A 20,599-nucleotide genomic window follows, 5' to 3' on the forward strand; every position below is an offset into this window, starting at 1 on the left:
TATTGTACCCTCTTGGGATGTAAGGAATGTGTACACTCATTATTTCTAAGGTTTCCTGAGAGAAAGGATTCCTTCTATGTTTCTTGTTGCCTTGCAGATATGTCCAAATGTAACTAATGTAACTCAGCCTGACCTCAATACCAGGAAAGATTCTGGAAAAGATAATCAAGCAATGAATTAGCGAACACCTAGAAGTAAACAAAGTAATAGCCAAAAGCCAACATGGGTTTGTCAAAAACAGATCATGCTAGACTAATCTTATTGCATTCTTTAACCAAGTGACAAAATTAGTGGACCAGAGGAATGCCGTCAATATAGTTTACTTGGATTTCAGTAAGGCATTCGATAAAGTAGACCATAACCTACTACTAGATAAAGTAGAAGAATGTATGTTGGACAGCCTCACCACCAGATGGATTCGTAACTGGCTGACCAACTGCACTCAACGTGTAGTCCTCATTGGAACTGCATCTACATGGGGGAAGTATGCAGTAGAGTACCCCAAGGCTCCGTTTTAGGCCCAGTACTCTTCAACATCTTCATCAATGATTTGGATGAGGGAATAAATGGGGAACTCATCAAATTTGCAGATGACACAAAGCTGGCAGGAATAGCCAACACTCCAGAAGACAGACTTAAGATACAGAAGGATCTTGACAAACTTGAACATTGGGCACTATCTAATAAAATGAAATTCAATGGTGAAAAGAGTAAAGTTCTACATTTAGACAAGAAAAACGAAGTGTTAATACCACTTTATCATGCTTTGGTAAGACCACACTTGGAATACTGCATTCAGTTTTGGTGGCCACGATGTAGAAAAGATGTGGAGACTCTAGAAAGAGTGCAGAGAAGAGCAACAAAGATGATTAGGGGACTGGAGACTAAAACATATGAAGAACGGTTGCAGGAACTGAGTATGTCTGGTTTAATGAAAAGAAGGACTAAGGGAGACATGATAACAGTGTTCCAATATCTCGGGGTTGCCCCAAAGAAGAGGGAGTCAAACTATTCTCCAAGGCACCTGAATGTAGAAGAAGCAATGGGTGGAAACTAATCAAGGAGAGAAGCAACTTAGAACTGAGGAGAAATTTCCTGACAGTTAGAACAATTAATCAGTGGAACAGCTTGCCTCCAGAAGTTGTGAATGCCCCAACAATGGAAGTCTTTAAGAAGAGGTTGGATAGCCAAGAAAAGCTCATGAGAATACCATGGATAGCCAAGAAAAATCAATGGATCATTGAAGAAACCGACCCAGAGTTCTCCCTCAAGACACAAATGACCAAGACTGGAAGTCTTTAAAAAGATGTTGGATCCATTTGTCTGGAACGGTATAGTATTTCCTGCCTAGACAGGGGGTTGGATTAGAAGACCTCCAAGGTCCCTTCCAACTCTGCTATTGTATTGTATTAAAGCAGTTGCAAAGTTTTCTATATCACTATTAAGAGGAGATGTCCAGTTCTGCCTCTGTAACTTTATCAACAGCGTTAACCCAATTTTGTTTATTTTAACCGTTGGATCATGTGGTGGATTTTACTGCATTGCATTTCAACTGCATTTATTGATTGACCAACAGCTGCAATAAATTTGCTGCTGTGAAGAATGTTCTGTCATCTAGATGTTGCTGAACACAATCATCAGTCCCAGCCAAATGGTCAAGAATACAAAATTTCTCTTCCCGGATGAGCAAGAACACCAAATTGGTTATAAACATGTGACTTTGGTTTTCAGGTCTTGAAACAAATTCAGAGAAATCTGAAAAAAAGATGACATCATTCCTACAAGTCCCGAGTACTCTCTTAAAAGGACAATTCCACCAACCAATGCATTCAGGCAAGACAGTTCAGAACAAAGTGAAGAAAATGCCCAAACAATACTTATTTTAAAGTTTTTTAAAGAATCAGACATGGATTGATAATATAATTACTCATCCAGATGAAGCAATCTACTCACTCAGGAAGTACGTTTGGGGAGCTCAAGATGACACAAGAAATCCCAACTCTCACCCCCCACAAACTTCAGAAAGCAGAGGAAATACAGGTTGTGCTGCTATTTGAATCAGATAATGTGATCTGAGTAATACACCATTCATGGCATACTCAAAATCTGCATGGAAGAAGTGACAGGGTTATTTCCAGTGAAGAAAAGTATTCCAGTTGTTGCACTTTTTGTTGGGCCCATTTTCTATGAATTGTATTTGGATGGATCCAAAACATAATCAGAGAACATAGTTTTCCTATACTGTAGTCAGAGGTGATATTCAAGCAGTTCTTATCGGTTCAGGTGAACCGGTAGAGGCGGCTGCTGGAGGCTTCGCCCACCTGCCCTGACATAATGCGCAAGCTGCACATGAGCGAGTGCGCTCACATTTGCAAACCAGTAGTGAAGGGTAAGTAAATCCCACCCCCTGTGTTTTTCTTTCCATTGAATCTTCCTACTTTCTAATCTCTTTAGAAATTATGCTCAAATTATCTTTTAAAATTTCATGGGGGAGGGTAAACAAAAAGAGTAGCCAAACAGAAATAATATATAATAGTCTGATATAATGAGTAAGACAAATTGGGGCACAAAAAGAAAGTGAAAGACAGATGACTCCAGGTGGGATTAATTATATCAGGTTTTCGTTTTGCCCTGCTGATTGACAGAACGCTGGAGTTCCTTGCATTCTTCTCTCCAGAAACTGTTAAAATTATCAGAGAGTGAAACATCTGGGTTTTGTCCGGTGATTCTCCCAAATTCAGCACCATTCTTGTGTCACTATTCATTCTTATCATACCCATTCAATATATTTAACAGCTTGATGTTGTAAAAAAAGCTGTCTGCTGTCAAACAGTTTGCACTATTTTAATATGCTGCTGCTGCATAGTTTCTTTAAAAATAAGGGTAATCGATATGAAAAGATTTATACAAGTATTTGGCTTTTGGATAAATTATCTGTACTTGTCTAATAAAAAAGCGAAAAAGATTCTTGGCAACATCAATGATGTTGTCTACCCTAAGAGACTGTTTCATTCATAGCATCTATAATGACGCCATATAATTTCTCCTCGTGTTTCCCCTTTGTTTCTTCTTGCAAAACACTGAAGAGGGATCAGTGGAATACCTGTGTGATGTCCTTTGGGTGACAGCACTAGGAATCACCTAGCTGAAGCTTCATGATTATAATATGTTAACTAGAACGAAAGGTACATAATAGCAATAGCACACACTTATATACCGCATCAGAGTGCTTTACAGCCCTCTCTAAGATGTTTACAGAGTCAGCATATTGCCCCCAACATTCTGGCTCCTCATTTTACCCACCTCGGAAGGATGGAAAGTTGAGTCAACCTTGAGCCTAGAGAGATTTGAACTACAAACTGCAGGCAGTTGGCAGTAGTATCCTGCTGTACTGCATTCTAACCACTGCGCCATCATGGCTCATAACCTGAAATCCTAAGGTTACATGCATATTCCCAAAGCCATAGGCTCAGTGTTTACTGCTCCTCCAAACTTAAGCAGAAATAATAAGAACCAAATTTAATTTTATGCAAATTAGTCCCACCCGTTGCATTCTGTTTACCCTGCTTAGTTATTTAAGTATGGCTTTGTTGTATCAACTGCAACTCTCAGGCTGGAATGGATTATGCCAGGGGTGTCCAAAGTTGAGAACTTTAAGACTTGTGGACTTCAACTCCCAGAATTCCCCAGCCAGCTGGCTGGGGAATTCTGGGAGTTGAAGTCCACAAGTCTTAAAGTTCTCAACTTTGGACACCCCTGGATTATGCACACCTGCATGAGACAACCTCATCTTCTGTAATGAACCTGAGGTTCTTACTATTATTACTCTAATTTGATTGGATATATAAGAGGTATCAAAAACCCCAATCCAGTGTACTGGTTTAATTCAGTTCAAAAGGAAGCTTGAGTAGTTTCATAGAGAAAGTGGTTTGACACTCAAGTCCTTGAGGTCTACTTTCTGTGCCCAGTTTTGACCCACACAACTCAAACATCTCAGGAGAATGGGCCCCACTCCCATAAGATAAAGGTGGGATGGAAGGTCAAAGAGACCCTTTCTGAGTGGGTGTACCTACATTTGTACTAGTCCCCCATCCCAATTCTAACTGATCCCATTCTACTTAGTTTTCAACAATTTACAGAAAACAATTGCTTGGAGAACCCTAGAAAAATATCCTGGTGCCATTAGACTGAACAATGCATGGTGTTGCTTCTTTTTTACCTTTTACAATAGATCTTTTACTTTTTTCTTTGTATTTTTTTTATTGCAACAGAGTTCAAATTCAGTAAATATGTATTTTAAAGATTTTCTCAAAGCCCCTCTCCCTTATATATATACACACACGTACACCTGTACCTTTTTCCAGCATTTAATGGGACAATAGATTTGAAAAATACCTGATTCGTCCTAAAGTGGATTTTGACATCTCATAATTCAAAATATTTTTCTTTTATATAGATTTAAAACAGAAAAAAGTGCTGCTCTTTTGATTTAGTACGGAGTGTGGAGATACAACATACAACTTTTCATCAGCTTGCTCATTAATTAGGAAGTCAATCTTTTTTTCTTTCTCAGACAGTTCATATTCATGGAAAACAAGAACAAGTAATGTTATAATGTTTTGGCATTTTGGAATACTTTCACATTTCTAGTTCAATTGCAAGTACTAATGTTCCACAAATCCAGATTTCCAAGCCCTTAAACTATGGCAATTCTGCTAACTTTCTGTGCTCCAATGCCCTCTCTCCATTATAAAACAAAAAAACAAAAACCTGGAAAGAATGTCTAAGAATAAGTAGTTTAGGAAGGAATACATTGGCCTAACTTTTTAATCACCATAAAAAAGGCTACAATGAATTATTCAAATAGTGTTTTGTTATGCAGATAGGAGCATAAAGCATTCCATCAGGAGAATACTGACAGCTTTATTGGCAGAACCTAATCAGCAGGATAAAGGGTATCGGACAGGATAAGCCCCTTTCACTTTCAATGTGCTAACAAACTAATGGGGGGGAAACAAAACCACCATACTTTTCAAACAAATCACTTGGGAAGGAATCGGGGACAGAATTTATGAGTTAAACATCATTAAATACAGAGTTTTACACTGAAGAGGAAACAAGTAAGCGTTTTAAAGGACATAGATCTTCCTCAACAAAGATGGAAGGAAAATATTGGCTGTGATCCAGCTAGGAAAAGACTTATAAAAGTACTATCTGAAAGGGGTTTGTTGCAGCCATGTGGCAAGAAGGTGACAAATCAGCAGCTGCTTTTCAATGACCCGAGAATCTCTTGAAATAGCTTTTAAACTTTTTTTTAAGGATATAGTGCAGGGAGCAATTAGAGAGGCTTGTAAAGTCAAGTACATTAAAAGCTGTACTTAGTTTTAATTTGATAGACAAGCCTGTGCAGTTTATATAGGCCAACATCCATGTGTTTTACTTCTCAGATCAACTGTTCCTAATTAAGCCCTTCAGATACCACCATTTGGGGTCCAAGCATGGATTCTATACATGCTCTCAAGTGTTGAAAGGCAGCTGCCATTATCTTACAGAATAGCATGGCTTAAATTGGTATGCAGTAAAACTTTAGGTAATACATCCTTTGTGCAGACTTAAATAGAAACCCCAAATTTCTGCTGCCTTTGGAATTCTTGAGTCTAAGGATTTATGGCATGCACTGGATTCAATCTGCCACATTTTAACTATTGCTACACATCTGCTCATAAAAGGGGCTAAAAGGTACAACGAGACAGGATACTTTTTCCTTCCTCCTTAGAACACATCAAACATTCTTACAATGACAGATGTTTGTGTGGCCTTCTAGCTTTCATTCAGTGGTGCTTACCACAATGCACTGCCACTGAATTCTTTAAATCTCTGCCTGCCTTCTCAGCAGCAACCTAAGCTCATGAAAACTACAAACTTGGATTAGAAATTACACACATATGCATATCCAGCAGTGGAGTTAAATAAGCAGAAGGCACTTTTATCAGCTAAACTATATTTTTAAGGGGCTGGCAGGCAAAAAGGATTTTATCCATTATAGAAGAGTTGTGTTAACTCAAGAGCAAAAAAAAAACAATGGGAGTCTAAAAGCACCTTTTAAGACTAACACATTTTATTAAAAGGCACAAACCTTGTGAACCACAAGCTCACTTCATTACATGCTATTCTATCCAAGTTTCTTTGAAATAAATTCTATTTAGTTCAAATTTTGCTTTAAAGCACGGGGCTGCTAGCTGTAAAGCTAGATTACATTGCTTTTTAAAAAAAAACTTTCTGGGAGAGAAATATTTAAATTTAATTTAGCCAATCCTTCTATCATAAATTAAAACACAGACTTCTTTCCACCAAGCCTAAATCTAAGGCATCAGTGATTGGGGAAAGGTTAATTTTTAAACTAACATTTATTTAATCCTCATTTGGAAAATAAAACAAAGTCCTTGTGATTTGTTTAGACTGCATGGTAATGCTTTGTTCCATGCAAATTTAACAAGAGAATGCTAAATTTTAACCCAACCATATGTTCATTTATAACAGATCTTTGGTCCCTCAAATTTATCCCTGGGATTAAAACCACAATATTAAAAACCAGGGCTGAAAAATCCTCAAAGCCACCACATTTTCCCTTCCTATAATAACTCTCCAACTTGCTCTACAAGAACCGCTTTTCATAACGGTAAAAGGCCATCTTTCAAACACCGCGTCTAGCTTTGAAAGAAAACAAAACGTGTAAATTATCCATTAGAACCAAGTATGTCTTTACATGGAGAGGAAGGGGGTTTCTTTTATAAGTTTCTTAACAGGCTTTTTTTTAAAAAAAAGGCTTTAAACAGCAGAACGCCTGTCAAGAAGGGAGCAAAACCAGATCCAAGGGTTAGCACGAAGAGAGTTAAATCAGAAAAGTTTGTTTGAAGCACCCTCCTCCTCCCGGTACCGAAAGAGGGGACAAGAGGGTGGGCGGCGGGGACACACTCACCCGGGGGCCCGTAGTTCTGTGGAGGTGGACCTGCGAGAGGAGAAGCAGCAGCAGCAGCAACGAAAGCAAGCGAGCGGGCACCAAGCCCCCAAATCTGGCAGGCATGGTCCCTCGGGGAGCAGGAAGGAATATCGCAGCCTCAAGACAATCCGCTGCGGATAAGGCAGCGGATCGAGGTGTTAATTCTGAGGGGCTTCGACTTGCTTCTGCCTCCCTTTAAAAATAATATTTTTTTGAAAAAAGGCTCTCCGGAGAAACCCGAGCGTCGGCGACTTTATCCCCCTGCCACACACTCGGTGCGCGGATGAGAGCAGCGAGGGAGAACTACCCCTCCGGCCGCAACAGGTTAAACGCTTCAGCCTGAGCCATTGGGAGGCAGGGTTCCCATTATAAACCCCACTGCCGGGGCAGGGCGGGGCCAATTTAAGCCAAGCCCGGGTGACTGACAAGCCGAGGGAAGTTTCCCAGCCTCTCCGGGGTTTTTTTGTTTTGTTTTTTGTTTACCTCTGCCACAATCCGAGACATCGGAGGGCTTGGTCCTTTTCTCTCCTCGCTGCCCGCGCTTCCGATGATGCGCCTCATAAAGAGGTGACCTTCCAAGAAAGCCTCAGGAACGAGTTTTTTATTCTGGCAGCGCCTGTCTTTTTTTTGTTTCTTTTCAGTTTTCTCCTAAACCCCAGAGCCACTCACTCCATTTTCTGCTTTTTCATGACAGGCTGAGCTGCAGACTAATCATACATAGGCTGATTTTCCTTGGCTAAAGTAAGACTGGTGGAAGCCACCTTCTCCACAAATACAAACCGTAACTGGTCAACAGAGATCTAGGCTACTGGTTGCCCACCCCTCTTGCAGCAGGGATGGGCAATCAGGAGCCTATTGCACAAATTTTAAAAGTTGTGTGAAAAAGTGTTCTCTGTTCTGCTCTGGAAGCATATTAGGAGAAAGACGGAAGGAGGGGGAAGAGAGACAAGGAGTGGACCTGGTTGGGTCCTTGTTAATTACTGGTTTTAGCATTTAGCAGTCACTGGTGACCTCTGACAGATACCTCTGAAAGAAATGTAACATTTGAGAAGCCTGCTTTGCATGCAAAAGTAGTACAGTACTAAGCAGAAAGCATCCTAAGAGGGCATCAATACACACTTAGTTGGTGGGATGCAGGCAACTTCCCTAGTGTAGAGAGTAGAAAATCTAGCTTGCATTGAGTACAGTGAGTCTGCTGGCAGTAAAACTGGGCTTCAGACGTTCTTGTGACATGCTGGGGGAAAATGATCAAACTTTATCCTTATTTGTTGGAAAGCTGCATCAGGCCCGGGTATGACTAAGGCTGCATCAGGCCCGGGTATGACCAAGTCTAGACCGCCTCTATTTTACTTTTGTGAAAGCCTCCATTGGTCAAAGACATGAAGAGTGACAAAGGTCACAATGACCAGGCCAAATGAAAGACCCCAAGCTGGAAAATAATAGGAGGGAAGGGTAAAAGACATGGATTGATAAATAAAATAGAAGAAAATAAGTATATTACGTGGGACTGTATCAGTGATGGGATTCACTTACCTTCGCTACTGGTTCGCAAATGTGAATGCACTTGCATGCACAGAAGGTCGCGACATCGGGGTAGGGTGTGGGTGGAGCTTCCAGTAGCTGCCGCTACCAGTTTGCCCGAACCAGTAAGAACTGACAGAATACCATCACTGGAATGAATGTGGAACAGATTATTATTTTGGTAGTGACAAGAGTGTATCTTGAGAGGGGGATGAGTATAAAAAAGGAATGAAGTGAAATATCTAGAATTAAAGTAGGATGACTGTAGGAAGTGACTGCCTTTCTATCCCTTGCAAAGAGGCCAAGAAAACAAGAATTGCAATAGTAATAGATTTTTTGGGGGGGATTTGTTTATTTATTTATTTAATCCCATGTAAGTGCCACAAGAGTTCAAACAGCTCCTGGCAGCTCACAATATAATAAACAATAAAATCACAATTCAAAGAATGGGATCTGGTTGCTCAATTCCAACTAGGTGGGGTGCCATTTGCCTTAAGCCAAGATCAGGGGGAATAGCCTTATGGAACATCAACAGGGTGGGACCCACACTATGATAGAAAAGACATGCTTCCTGGGTCACCGATAGATGGCAGTGTTTAGTTGAAGGAATTCAAAGTGTGCCAACTCTGCTGGCATGTACAAGAAAAATGACAGTTAGCAAAACGTTTTGCTAAAAGGTATAACTTTGGGGGGGGGTAGGAATAGTATAGCAGCATACAGTATCTTGCTTGCACATTCTATTGATTTCAAATTAAATTATCATAAAACACATCAACCTCCTTTCCTGCATCAGTGGTTAGAGCATAAACTTCGATGGTTATCTTATTAAAAGGTTAATGTGAAGTCTAATTGATATTATTTAGTCACTGATTGCATTGTAAAAAGCCCCATTCTTGCTGAACCCCTCCCTGACTATGAAAGCCCCACCATTCTTCTTTGGTGGTTTGGTTTGTGTGTTTGTGTTTGTGTGTATTCTGAGTAGTAAATGCTGTTATTATCTGATTGAAAGTGTCCGTCTCAAATTTTCCAAGGCTAGGATGTTCATGTGTAGTCAATTGATTTCATCTCTCTTTGTGCTGAGTTTTCCCAGGCTTCTTATGCTCCATCTTCCCATTGCAATTCTATGTTTTGTTTTGTCTAGTGGCAACATTAGCATCATTAGACATCCTGCAATCTTTAATATAGCCAAGTCATAATTAACATTAGTATGCCAGTATATCCTCCATTCTTCCTCAATAGCATATTGAATGCCATCCAACTTGACGGGCTATTATCCAGCAGTATATCATCAATCACCTTATATCGCCTATCCATATGGATTCCTTGGTAAAATACAGGAATAATTTACCACTGCCTCCTCTTGCATGAGCCTGTAGATCAGAAAGATCGGCAGTTCAGCAGTTCGAATCCATAGTGCTGCTTAACAGAATAAGCTCCCATTACTTGTCCCAGCTTCTGCCAACCTAGTAGTTCGAAAGCATGTAAAAATCTCAGTAGAAAAATAGGGACAACCTTTGATGGGAAGGTAACAGCGTTCCATGTGCCTTCAGTGTTTAGTCATGCTGGCCACATGACCACAGAGATGTCTTCAGACAGCACTGGCCCTTTGGCTTTGTAACAGAGATGAGCACCGCCCCCTAGAGTCAGGAACGACTAGCACATATGTGCGAGGGGAACCTTTAACTTTACGTCTACCTCTTGCACAGTATGAAGTGATGCCTTTGCCACTTTCACTAAAGTGATATTTTCTCTCCAGCAACTTTCTATATATTATTGTTTCCCAATATCGATTCCTGCTTGCTTTCGCTGAGCAGCTATGATGACCTTCATACTTTTGATAACCCTGTTGGGATTATGTACTTCTGCCATACACTCTTGGCATTCTTTATTTATTCCTCTCACAAACATCCACAGTACCACAATGAGGCAACCCAGCAGGACCTGAGGAGGGTAACTATAGGACTTCAACCTTTATTGAATTGGAAAACTGTCCTCAATTAGAAAGCAAGTCAATATTTTGATATTCTATACTTCTCATATTATTGTATTTTGAAACCCACAGATTTGGAGTCAGGCCAGTCACCTTGCATACTTAGTCTCCAAGTGGTGATCAAATGCTGGAAAACATACAGCTTGATGTGCATTCCTCTTGAAGCAGAGGCATTACACAATTCTTGTTTCTGACATGAGCTCAGCAACCACTTTCAATATTGGCTTGTGCGTAATGGCATGAGAGCACCAGAGGTATCTTCAAGACCAAGAAGATTCCATGCATCAAGTAGGTCTCCAAGTGTTCACAGTATTATAAGACAACATCTTTCTATTCCAATAGTGGAGATACACAACTCAGGATTTACGTGGAGCTATCCAAGGTTCTGTTTCCTTTGCTTTTGCCTTGTTTCTCTTCCTGGAGGACTCCTTATGATCTTTCCTGACTTCCTCTTTGAACCTTCAGTAGCCATAAAAACATAGGATTCCCTACATTCAATCTCAACTCCTAGTGACTACATGGACATGGACATGTCTTTTATTAGCAACAATGTACAAGCAGTTTGTCTTTTAGGATGCTTTCCAACATTTTTGTCTAGCTTACAGTTTGGGAATTTTGGTGGGCTTCCATCCAAGTACTGACAAAGTCCAACTCTCGTTAGCTGCTGAGCCCATGGAGGTTGACCAGATACTGTCACATGCTCAGAACTCCTAGTAGTTGTAGAACATGCCACTAAGAATAGCACACTCTCTTTTCATACTTTAATTAAAGAATGAATGAATAGTTTGAGAATTTGTATTGGTTGACATTATAGATTGGACTGAAGTGACCTAATTATAATAGAAGATAGATGATAAATAGATAGATAGATAGATAGATAGATAGATAGATAGATAGATAGATAGATAGATGATAGATAGATGATAGATAGATAGATAGATAGATAGATAGATAGATAGATAGATAGATAGATAGATAGATGATAGATAGATAGATGATTGATAGATAGATGATAGATAGATAGATAGATGATAGATAGATAGATAGATAGATAGAGAGAGAGATAGAGAGATAGAGAGATGATAGATAGATATATAGATAGATGATAGATAGATAGATAGATAGATAGATAGATAGATAGATAGATAGATAGATAGATGATAGATGATAGATAGATAGATTCCTGAATATATGGTTTTGACTCCCTGATGAACCTGTGATTGTAGGTGTTGGAGTAATTATAGGAAAGAATGTAAATTCTAGAAAAGTGGTTGCTAGGTATGAATTATTTAAAAACAGAATGTGCTCATCCTTCACAAAATATTAATTTATGAAACTGGATCAAATAAAACTAAGAAATGCAAATATAAATAAATAAAAGTATAGGACTGATTAATCCGCATACACCATGGCAGCAGCAGGGTAAGAATATCAATACAGTAAATGCAATAGAGATTTTACATTTTAAGGAAAAAAGCTAACTCCTGAAACTAACCCCATGGCATAACACCCAACCCAATTTGCAAACAAAGTAAGACTTGGATGAAGTTTGCTCCAGAGTTTCCATAAAAACAGATCTTTTAATCAAATATTGTAGTTGAAACTAGTGTGAACAAAGTGTGAAAAAAAATCTTTATAGCATAAGAATATATTTACAACTTTTAAAATGAATACACAAGCTTTTTTAAAAACACTAAAACTAATCACACACTTAGCTTTACAGTGAATTTAAAAATATTTCAGTATATTTATCAATTTCCCTTGCCACTAACATAATGCCAAGTAAAACTACTCATCAAGTAAATTTTTATAGTCAGCTTTCTGCAGTATCGCCCTGTGGTATATGTTAACCTTTATCTTTTGGTTGATAGACATCATCCTAAAAAATGTAATAGAATACTTGCGTTTGCACAGGGGTATTATCAAAGGAATTGATGTGCTGCATTCCTTTCCTTGAACCCTTCATTTACAAAATTATTTCCAAAAGCTAGGGGTTGCCAGTTTGGAAATTAGAAGACCTAAGAGGAAAGCAGAATAAAGTTGCACTGAAGAAGAGGAGAGCGAAAGAACCTATAACCTTTCCTTCTACTTACTCCAGTGTCAACAAATATGTAACCAATTAATATAATCACAGACTAATTATGGCATGTAGAGAAATAAGAGTTTCAAGGATTTCAAGAAGGCTGCCTAAAATAGAAGGACTTCCCACTCCACTCTGCAGAGGCTTACAGATTGCATCTGTGTTCTTATAATTAGAGAGAGATGACCACCTGTTTTGCAGGTGTGGTCTTACATAGGGAAGTCAGGCAGGAATAGTTGAAAAGAAGAGAACAAAAAGGGTCATTCTCAAACTGCGACAAGTTCTATGGATTGCTTTGCAGTTATTTCCCAGCAAAATAACACTTCCTAACAAAAGGTATAAAGCAAGCAGTGGCTTACAGAACAAACATGAAATTAAATTAGATGGAAAATAGCCCCGCTTACTAAAATGGCACTGAATCTCAAGAAAGTATGCCTTAAACCCAAAACAAAGTCTTCTATAGTCCCCCAATTAAAAGCCCCCAATATATTTGAATAGAGTAGCCACATCACAAGGCTGAACAAAACCTCCCTGGACCTCTTCAAAGTCTAACAGATTTCTTCTGATGTTCTTATGCTCTGTCCTTTTTTAAAAAAAAAGACTTTCTCCTTTCATTGTCACTTTCCACGCTTGCCATTCCTCCTCCCTCCGAGTGATTAATATCTACAAACTCCTGACCTCCTGAATGGTTTCCCAGTGCCAACACTAATCACATTTTAAGGAGCAGGTCAGCGGTGAAGGAACTAAAATTCATGTGAAAAAGTCTCAAGGATGGCCTTCGTGGCTCACACCTGCACTTCCTATTCATTGGCACTGTTTACATATTGTCACCCACAATTAATTCTTTCCCTGGACACTTGGCTGATTGCCCTCCCTTTGCACAGGGACCCCTTCTGAGCCGTTATGGCTGTTCAATTGAGCATGGGTCACCATGATTGAATTAAGTTTTGTGGCAGCCCCTTTTCTCCTTTTCTCTCTCTCCCTTCACTAAGGATGCCTATTGGAAAGTGATGGGCATTGAAGGCCAAAGGTAATTATAGGCAGGGCATGTGTGAGGATTGTATTTTGAAGTGTGAACCAGGACCACAAGGGGAGGAAGGGGCAATATATTTCTTGAACTACGGCCTCTTAATTTAAATTGGAGGAGTAGGAGAAGAAAGTGACAGAACAAGATCTGATAAAGAAAAACTGCATAAAACATAGAGCAGCAGGCATATGTATATGCTGGTTGGACGTTTTCTCCTTATGATGACCAGGATTTTTAAAAGTTATATATTGGATACTTTTATTTCATGCTGCTCAGTCCACAGGTTTGAAGAATTGCTAAATCTTTAAGTGCTTTAAAGGTTAAAGCACTTAATTACTTAATTAATTCAAGGAAGGATTGTATTGTATTGTATTATACATTACATTACATTGCATTACACTGATTTATTATACTATATTATGTGAATACTCATGAAGAAAGAAAAAACATAAATAATATTAAGATGAACTTATTGTAAATCAGTGTAAAACACTTAAGCTGGTTAAAGGTTACTCTGGGAGTAACCTACTTTCTCTCCAAGCATTATAGATGGCTAAAATATCTGCTTCTTTAATGAACAACAGAGAGAAATGCTATATTCCTCATGAATGTCTGTGTATATCTTCTCGATAATTTTCAGAGCAGCCTTAATATACTTGTTACTGACACTTTTAAACTATTCCACTTCAAAAAGTATTTGTTTGTTTGTAAAATTTATTGGTGCCCATCTAACTACTAAAATTCTCGTATCAGTTTGTTTGTAACCTCCAATTACACTCCAATGGGTGAAAAAATGCATGATAGGGCAACAATTATTGAACTAAGGTACCTTAAATAGGCTAACTTACAGAATGCCACAATGCATTACTCCTGTAAGAATGAAAAGTGTAGTCACTTCAGCACTGCCAGTTGCAAGTTGTTCAGATAAGTCTCCCTCATCTGTGCAACTTCCCCAGCCCCTCTGCTCTTGTGCCATCTTGGCCATTTATGCAATCCCATACACCCTTCCCAAACTGTGCCACCCTTCATATGCCCTGACCAGAAGAGTACTTCTCACATATCCCAGGACATCCTTCCTGATCTGTTCCCCTTTCCCAAACTCCACAGCACCTCTCATGCACTCCCACACAATCTTCCTATTCCTGCACACCATCACTGATCCATGGCACTTCTCATACACCTCTGTGCATCTCCTTATGTTCTCACAGAAACCATAGTGCCCTCTATGTGCCTTTTCTAACCTGCACCCCCCCCCCATGTCCTTCCTGGCTGGCACAGCACCTTTAACAGATTAACAGAGTTGGAAGGTACCTTGAAGGTCATCTAGTCCAACCCCCCCCCCCACACACCATTTCTGACAGATTGTAGTACAGTCTCTTCTTGAAAGCCTCCACTGATGAAACTCCCACAACTTCTGAAGGGAAGCTGTTCCATTGGTTGATTGCTCTCACTGTCAGAAAATTACTCCTTATTTCCAGGTTGAATCTCTTCTTGTTCAGTTTCCATCCATTATTCCTTGCCTGGCACATTCCCATGCACCCATCCTGATGTGTATCGTTCTCCCTAATGCATGCCAACCATAAGAAAGTTACTAACGCTAGGTCCATAAATAGAAGGATCTACCACACTAGGTGAGGGACACAGTGGCTCAGTGGCTAAGATGCTGAGCTTGTCAATCAGAAAGGTCAGCAGTTCAGCAGTTTGAATCTCTAGTGCCGCATAACGGAGTGAGCTCCTGTTACTTGTCCCAGCTTCTGCCAACCTAGCAGTTCGAAATCAGGTAAAAATGCAAGTAGAAAAATAGGGACCACTTTTGGTGGGAAGGTAACAGCGTTCCGTGCGCCTTCGACATTGAGTCGTGCCGGCCACATGACCATGGAGATGTCTCTGGAAAGCGCTGGCTCTTTGGCTTTGAAACGTAGATGAGCACTGCCCCCTAGAGTCAGGAACGACTAGCACATATGTGCAAGAGGAACCTTTACCTTTACCTTTTACGACACTTGGTAGGAGTTAAGGTGCAGACTGTGTAGAGAGACTTGAGAGACATATAAGCACAACCAAGGAAACATCTGCACAGCGTATGGGCTAGAAGATCCTGTGAAATCCACCTGAGAGATTCTACAGAAGGTCATGGAAAATAGCAAGATTAAGTTCTTGTGGGACTTCTAGATCCAGACAGACAAGCAAGTACTGGCAAATCAGCCAGACATTGGAGTGATAGACAAGGACCATGATACAGCAGGGCGTGATATATGTAGCAGTGCCGATTGGCAACAACATCAGGAAGAAGGAATAATATGAGGAACTGGAAAAGTGCCAGGAACTGAAGGAGAAATTAAAGAGCTTGCCGAAAGTAAAGGCCAATAGGGTCCCAGTGGTGATAGGAGCACTCAAGGCTGTGGCTCTTAAACTGGGAGTTGGCTCCAACAGATCCACATTAAAGCTTTCTGTCCAGAAGAGTGCAGTGCTTAGCAACAATTAAGATACTATTGCACAGTAGAGGATCTGAGATTGAGAAGGCTCAATCTCACTTAAGGATGAGGAGGGATTTTTTTAAAAGAGAAATGTGTAATAATTACCTAAACTTATATTCCAAGAAATAATTAAACATATTAGTTTAACTTTGACACACGGTTAAATGTTTTTGAGCATCCACATTCTTTTGAATTACACGCCTTTTACATGGAAATTGTTGTTGCTTTGCTTACATCAGGGGTGTCCAAACTTGGGAACTTTAAGACTTGTGGACTCCAACTCCCAGAATTCCCCAGCCAGCATGGCTGGCTGGGGAATTCTGGGAGTTGAAGTCCACAAGTCTTAAAGTTCCCAAGTTTGGACACCCCTGGCTTACATCTTTCTTTTTTTCTGTTGAAGTAACTAGAGGCAAACAGAATGGTTCTGTTGCAAAAATAGACTAATGATAACCTAATTATTTCTGGGCCCAGAGCTTGGCATTTTTCAAGCAGTCCCTAATAAAGGAGAATATTTTTCAAGCAGTGCCTATCACCAGACAAGCAGCATTGGGATCACTGCCTTATTTTCATTTTCAAGGAGTGCCTGCCCTGTGTACCATCAGTGGCAGCCCTGTCACCAGAAAGCATGTTTTACTTGGCTAGGCTCCCAGTTCAAGTAATCCTGCTGTGGTGGCATAAATGGCATGGAATCCAAATATAGAGTAGCTATTGAATCACCAAAAGCAGTTTGAACAGCAAAGGAGGTTTTTCCACATCTTATCTTTTTTTTTTCTCTCTCTCTCTCTCTTTCTTTTTCTTTTTTTCTCTTTCTTTCTCTTTCTTTTTTTTTGGGGGGGGAAAGGAAGTGTGACTTTAGGTGCACAATGAAAAGGACAATGAAAAGCACTTAGTAACTGGTATCACATAAGCACTGATTGGTTTATTGTTCTTACGCTCAGGGATTGGTTAGAAAATGGAAGTGCTGATTGGCTCTTGATTTTCTGGGAGCTATTAGAGACTCAGAAGCATGTGAACATCTGCTCACGGCACTGCGAGTTTCACCCACGTCTCACATCAATCGATCCTGACATTAAATTTAAATTAGAATTTGATTACTTGGGAGACAAAAAACTGGGTTATCTGGAAGGATTTGGTGCTAGATTATATAGAGAACCATGTTTGGAATCGTGCAGAACTCTTATGTAAACTCAGATATATGAATTGCAAGAACAGGCCTCTCCCAGTTTTAAATGTCCAAGCTCCTGCTGTTCCCAGCTAGCATTCTAATAACCTGCATGACGGGAGTCATAAATCAATTCTTGTGCTGAACATCCCTTGAAAGAAAGCTGACCAACTTTATACAGCACCCAAAGAACTCTTATTGGTGGGCATCGTAAATACCTGTAACCAGTCTCAGAAAGCCAAAGAAATAAGACATAGGAATGTTGCAATTAATGTTAAAGTCAATCTCCTTCTGTAATTTTCAACTGCCCAAGTACGTACACATGTAAATCTGTTCCTGTACAAAATTATTTGTTTTTCTATGTCTGCAGAGTAGCCATGTCCCTCCAGTCTTAGTTTTGGCTGCTATAGTAGCTGAAAATGATTATACACTTTTGGCTCATTCCTCATTCAAAAGGTATATCAATCCTACCACTTGTAAATATTCTAGCCACTTTTAAAAAACTTTTTATTTTAGTGGGGACATTTCACATCCAGAAGAGTACATGCATTTACAAACCTGTGACTTCTGATACATAGTGCTTCACATAGTGTTTAACATGGTTGCAGCCTGCCTGCCTTTGGCAGTAGATACACCTTTGTTTTATTCTGACCTCTTTCCTTCAAATAAAAAATAAAGCAGATCATGGTATTTTCAATGTCACTGATAGTAAGAAGACAGAATTTTTTTATTTTCCTTTGGGAAGCAGTTTGACGACAGGCCAATGTGGCGCAGTGGTTAGAATGTAGTATTGCAGGCTAATTGTGCTGACTGCCAGCTGCCAGCAGTTTGGTAGTTTGAATCTCACCAGACTCAAGGTTGACTTGGCCTTCTGAGGTCGGTAAAATTAGGACCCAGATTGTTGGGGACAATATGCTGACTCTGTAAACCATTTAGAGAGGGATGTAAAACATGGTGAAGCAACATATAAGTCTAAGTGCTATTGCAATTGCCATTGCTACTGAACTTTGAGTGGCAATTTGATAAGGGAATATGAGATGAACACCAAGGTGCCATATCTCCTTCTCCAACCATTTAAATATGAGCCAGCAGTGTGCAGCAGCTGCCAAAAAAAGCCAACACAGTTCTAGGCTGCATCAACAGAGGGATAGAATCAAGATCACGTGAAGTGTTAATACCACTTTATAATGCCTTGGTAAGGCCACACTTGGTATACTGCATTCAGTTCTGGTCACCACGATGTAAAAAAGATGTGGAGACTCTAGAAAGAGTGCAGAGAAGAGCAACAAAGATGATTAGGGACTGGAGACTAAAACATATGAAGAATGGTTGCAGGAACTAGGTATGTCTAGCTTAAGAGAAAGAAGGACTAGGGAAGACATGATAGCAGTGTTCCAATATCTCAGGGGTTGATACAAAGAAGAGGGAGTCAAACTATTCTCCAAGGCACCTGAGGACAGAACAAGAAGCAATGGGTGGAAACTAATCAAGGAGAGAAGCAACTTAGAACTGAGGAGAAACTTCCTGACAGTTAGAACAATTAATCAATGGAACAGCTTGCCTCCAGAAGTTGTGAATGCCCCAACACTGGAAGTCTTTAAGAAGATGTTGGATAGCCATTTGTCTGGAATGGTATAGGGTTTCCTGCGTAGGCAGGGGGTTGGACTAGAAGACCTCCAAGGTCCCTTCCAACTCTGCTATTGTATTGTATTGTATTGTATATCACTTTTATATGTCCAAAAGGCAATACAGGTAGTCCTTGACTTACAACAGTTAGTGACTGTTTGAAGTTACAGCGCCATCGAGAAAAGTGACTTATGACCATTTTTCACACTTATAACCATTGCAGCATCTCCATAGTCATGTGATCAAAATTCAAACCCTTGGCAACTGACTTATATTTAGGGCAGTTGCAGTCTCCCAAGTTCACATGATCACTTTTGGGGGCCTTCTGACAAGCCAGGTCAATGGGGAAGCCAGATTCATTTAACAACCGTGTTACTAACTTAACAACTGTAATGATTCAGTTAACAACTTTGGAAGAAAGATCGCAAAATGGGGCAAAATTCACTTAACAACTGTCTCGCTTAGCAACAGAAAGTTTGGCCTCAATGGTGGTCGCAGGTTGAGAACTGCCTGTGTAGAGCCCATAGGTGACAAACAAACTACTAGAGTTTAACACTTTTAGGCTGTCATTCTACATAAATATATTTGAAAAGTCACCTCACTGAATGCACTAGATGTACTTCAACCATTTCTGAATATCAAGTGATAGAGAACGTGTGAGATGAAGTTAATATTACATTTTGTGGGCTTCACGGGGTTTCTGGTTAGCCACTGAGGAATTTGAATGATGGACTGGATATATGGCTTTGGTCTGATTCCAAGGCTCTTGAAGTCATAGAGTCTGCTGACCAAATATGGAGGATGGTACTCTCATATTGCTCGGATAATTTCATGTTCTTTGTGTTTTTCTAGCGAATAATAATGGATGGAGTTTTATGCAATAAGATCAACATTTATGGCATAAAAACAGCCCTAGGAATGAACAGCAACGAAATAATAAATCTATCAGTGTACCATAAAGTAATCCATAGTTTGTTTTTTAAAGGAACTGGAAACTGAAATCAGGGAGAATCATACTTCTGTCACCAGTGCTATTAAATAATCCCTATTTTCTAATAATACTCATTTAGGTCCAGAATATTTTCATATGTAGCCTTTCATATGTGTCCTAGTGTTTCAGCATCATGATTTTCCAGATTGATAAGCTTTGGTCTGCACAAGGAAGACACAAACATCTAATTGTCATACACGAGTGTGTGGGAGGAAAGGCTTCTGGATGGGGCTACAAACAGCCATTGAGGATTTCTGTTGTCTCCGATACCCTGGAGGTCTGAAATCTAAACGTGTTTATAACAGTTCTGCTCACCAGTTCTTCAGTTTTCGTTGCAGTTGGTGTCTTTGCTCTTTCAGATATGTTTTTAGTCCCCACGTCTGCCTGGAAGCACTTTCTAGTTCTTCAAATAAGATTGTCAAACCATATAGATGAAGCAATGCACATTTTATGGCTTTGAAAATAACCTTCCTTTTTCCTTATAGAAATATATTATGATTTGATTAACAGTCATCTGTACTGGATGCAAGGCTCCTTTCCCACCTGCCCCTATCCTGCAAAAAAAGGTTAATAGAGATTTTAGACAAGTGATGTGGATATTACTGATCTGTATCCTCTCCTGAATATACAGGATATTACACACACACACACGCACACGCACACACACACACAGGTGAAACTCGAAAAATTAGAATATCGTGCAAAAGTTCATTTATTTCAATAATGCA

General features: G+C 39.7%; 2 protein-coding genes across 3 annotated transcripts in view; both read right to left on the minus strand.

The window, feature by feature from the left end:
• The window catches only part of SMOC1 (SPARC related modular calcium binding 1), a 78,571-nt gene extending 71,075 nt beyond the window's left edge, over positions 1-7,496 (minus strand). Inside the window, exon 1 of one of the 2 annotated variants that reach the window (XM_081937758.1) lies at positions 6,980-7,496. In XM_081937758.1, coding sequence (XP_081793884.1) covers positions 6,980-7,084 — 105 coding nt within the window. In that variant the 5' untranslated portion in view covers positions 7,085-7,496. The remainder of the gene's footprint in view (positions 1-6,979) is intronic. The other variant, XM_081937759.1, reaches the window with a different exon arrangement.
• The window catches only part of PLEKHD1 (pleckstrin homology and coiled-coil domain containing D1), a 283,969-nt gene that overhangs the window by 65,409 nt on the left and 197,961 nt on the right, over positions 1-20,599 (minus strand). The gene's annotated exons all lie outside the window — the stretch shown is intronic.

Source organism: Natrix helvetica (assembly GCF_964273705.1).
Source record: "Natrix helvetica genome assembly, chromosome: 1".
In the NCBI taxonomy this organism is placed as follows: Eukaryota; Metazoa; Chordata; class Lepidosauria; order Squamata; family Natricidae; genus Natrix; species Natrix helvetica.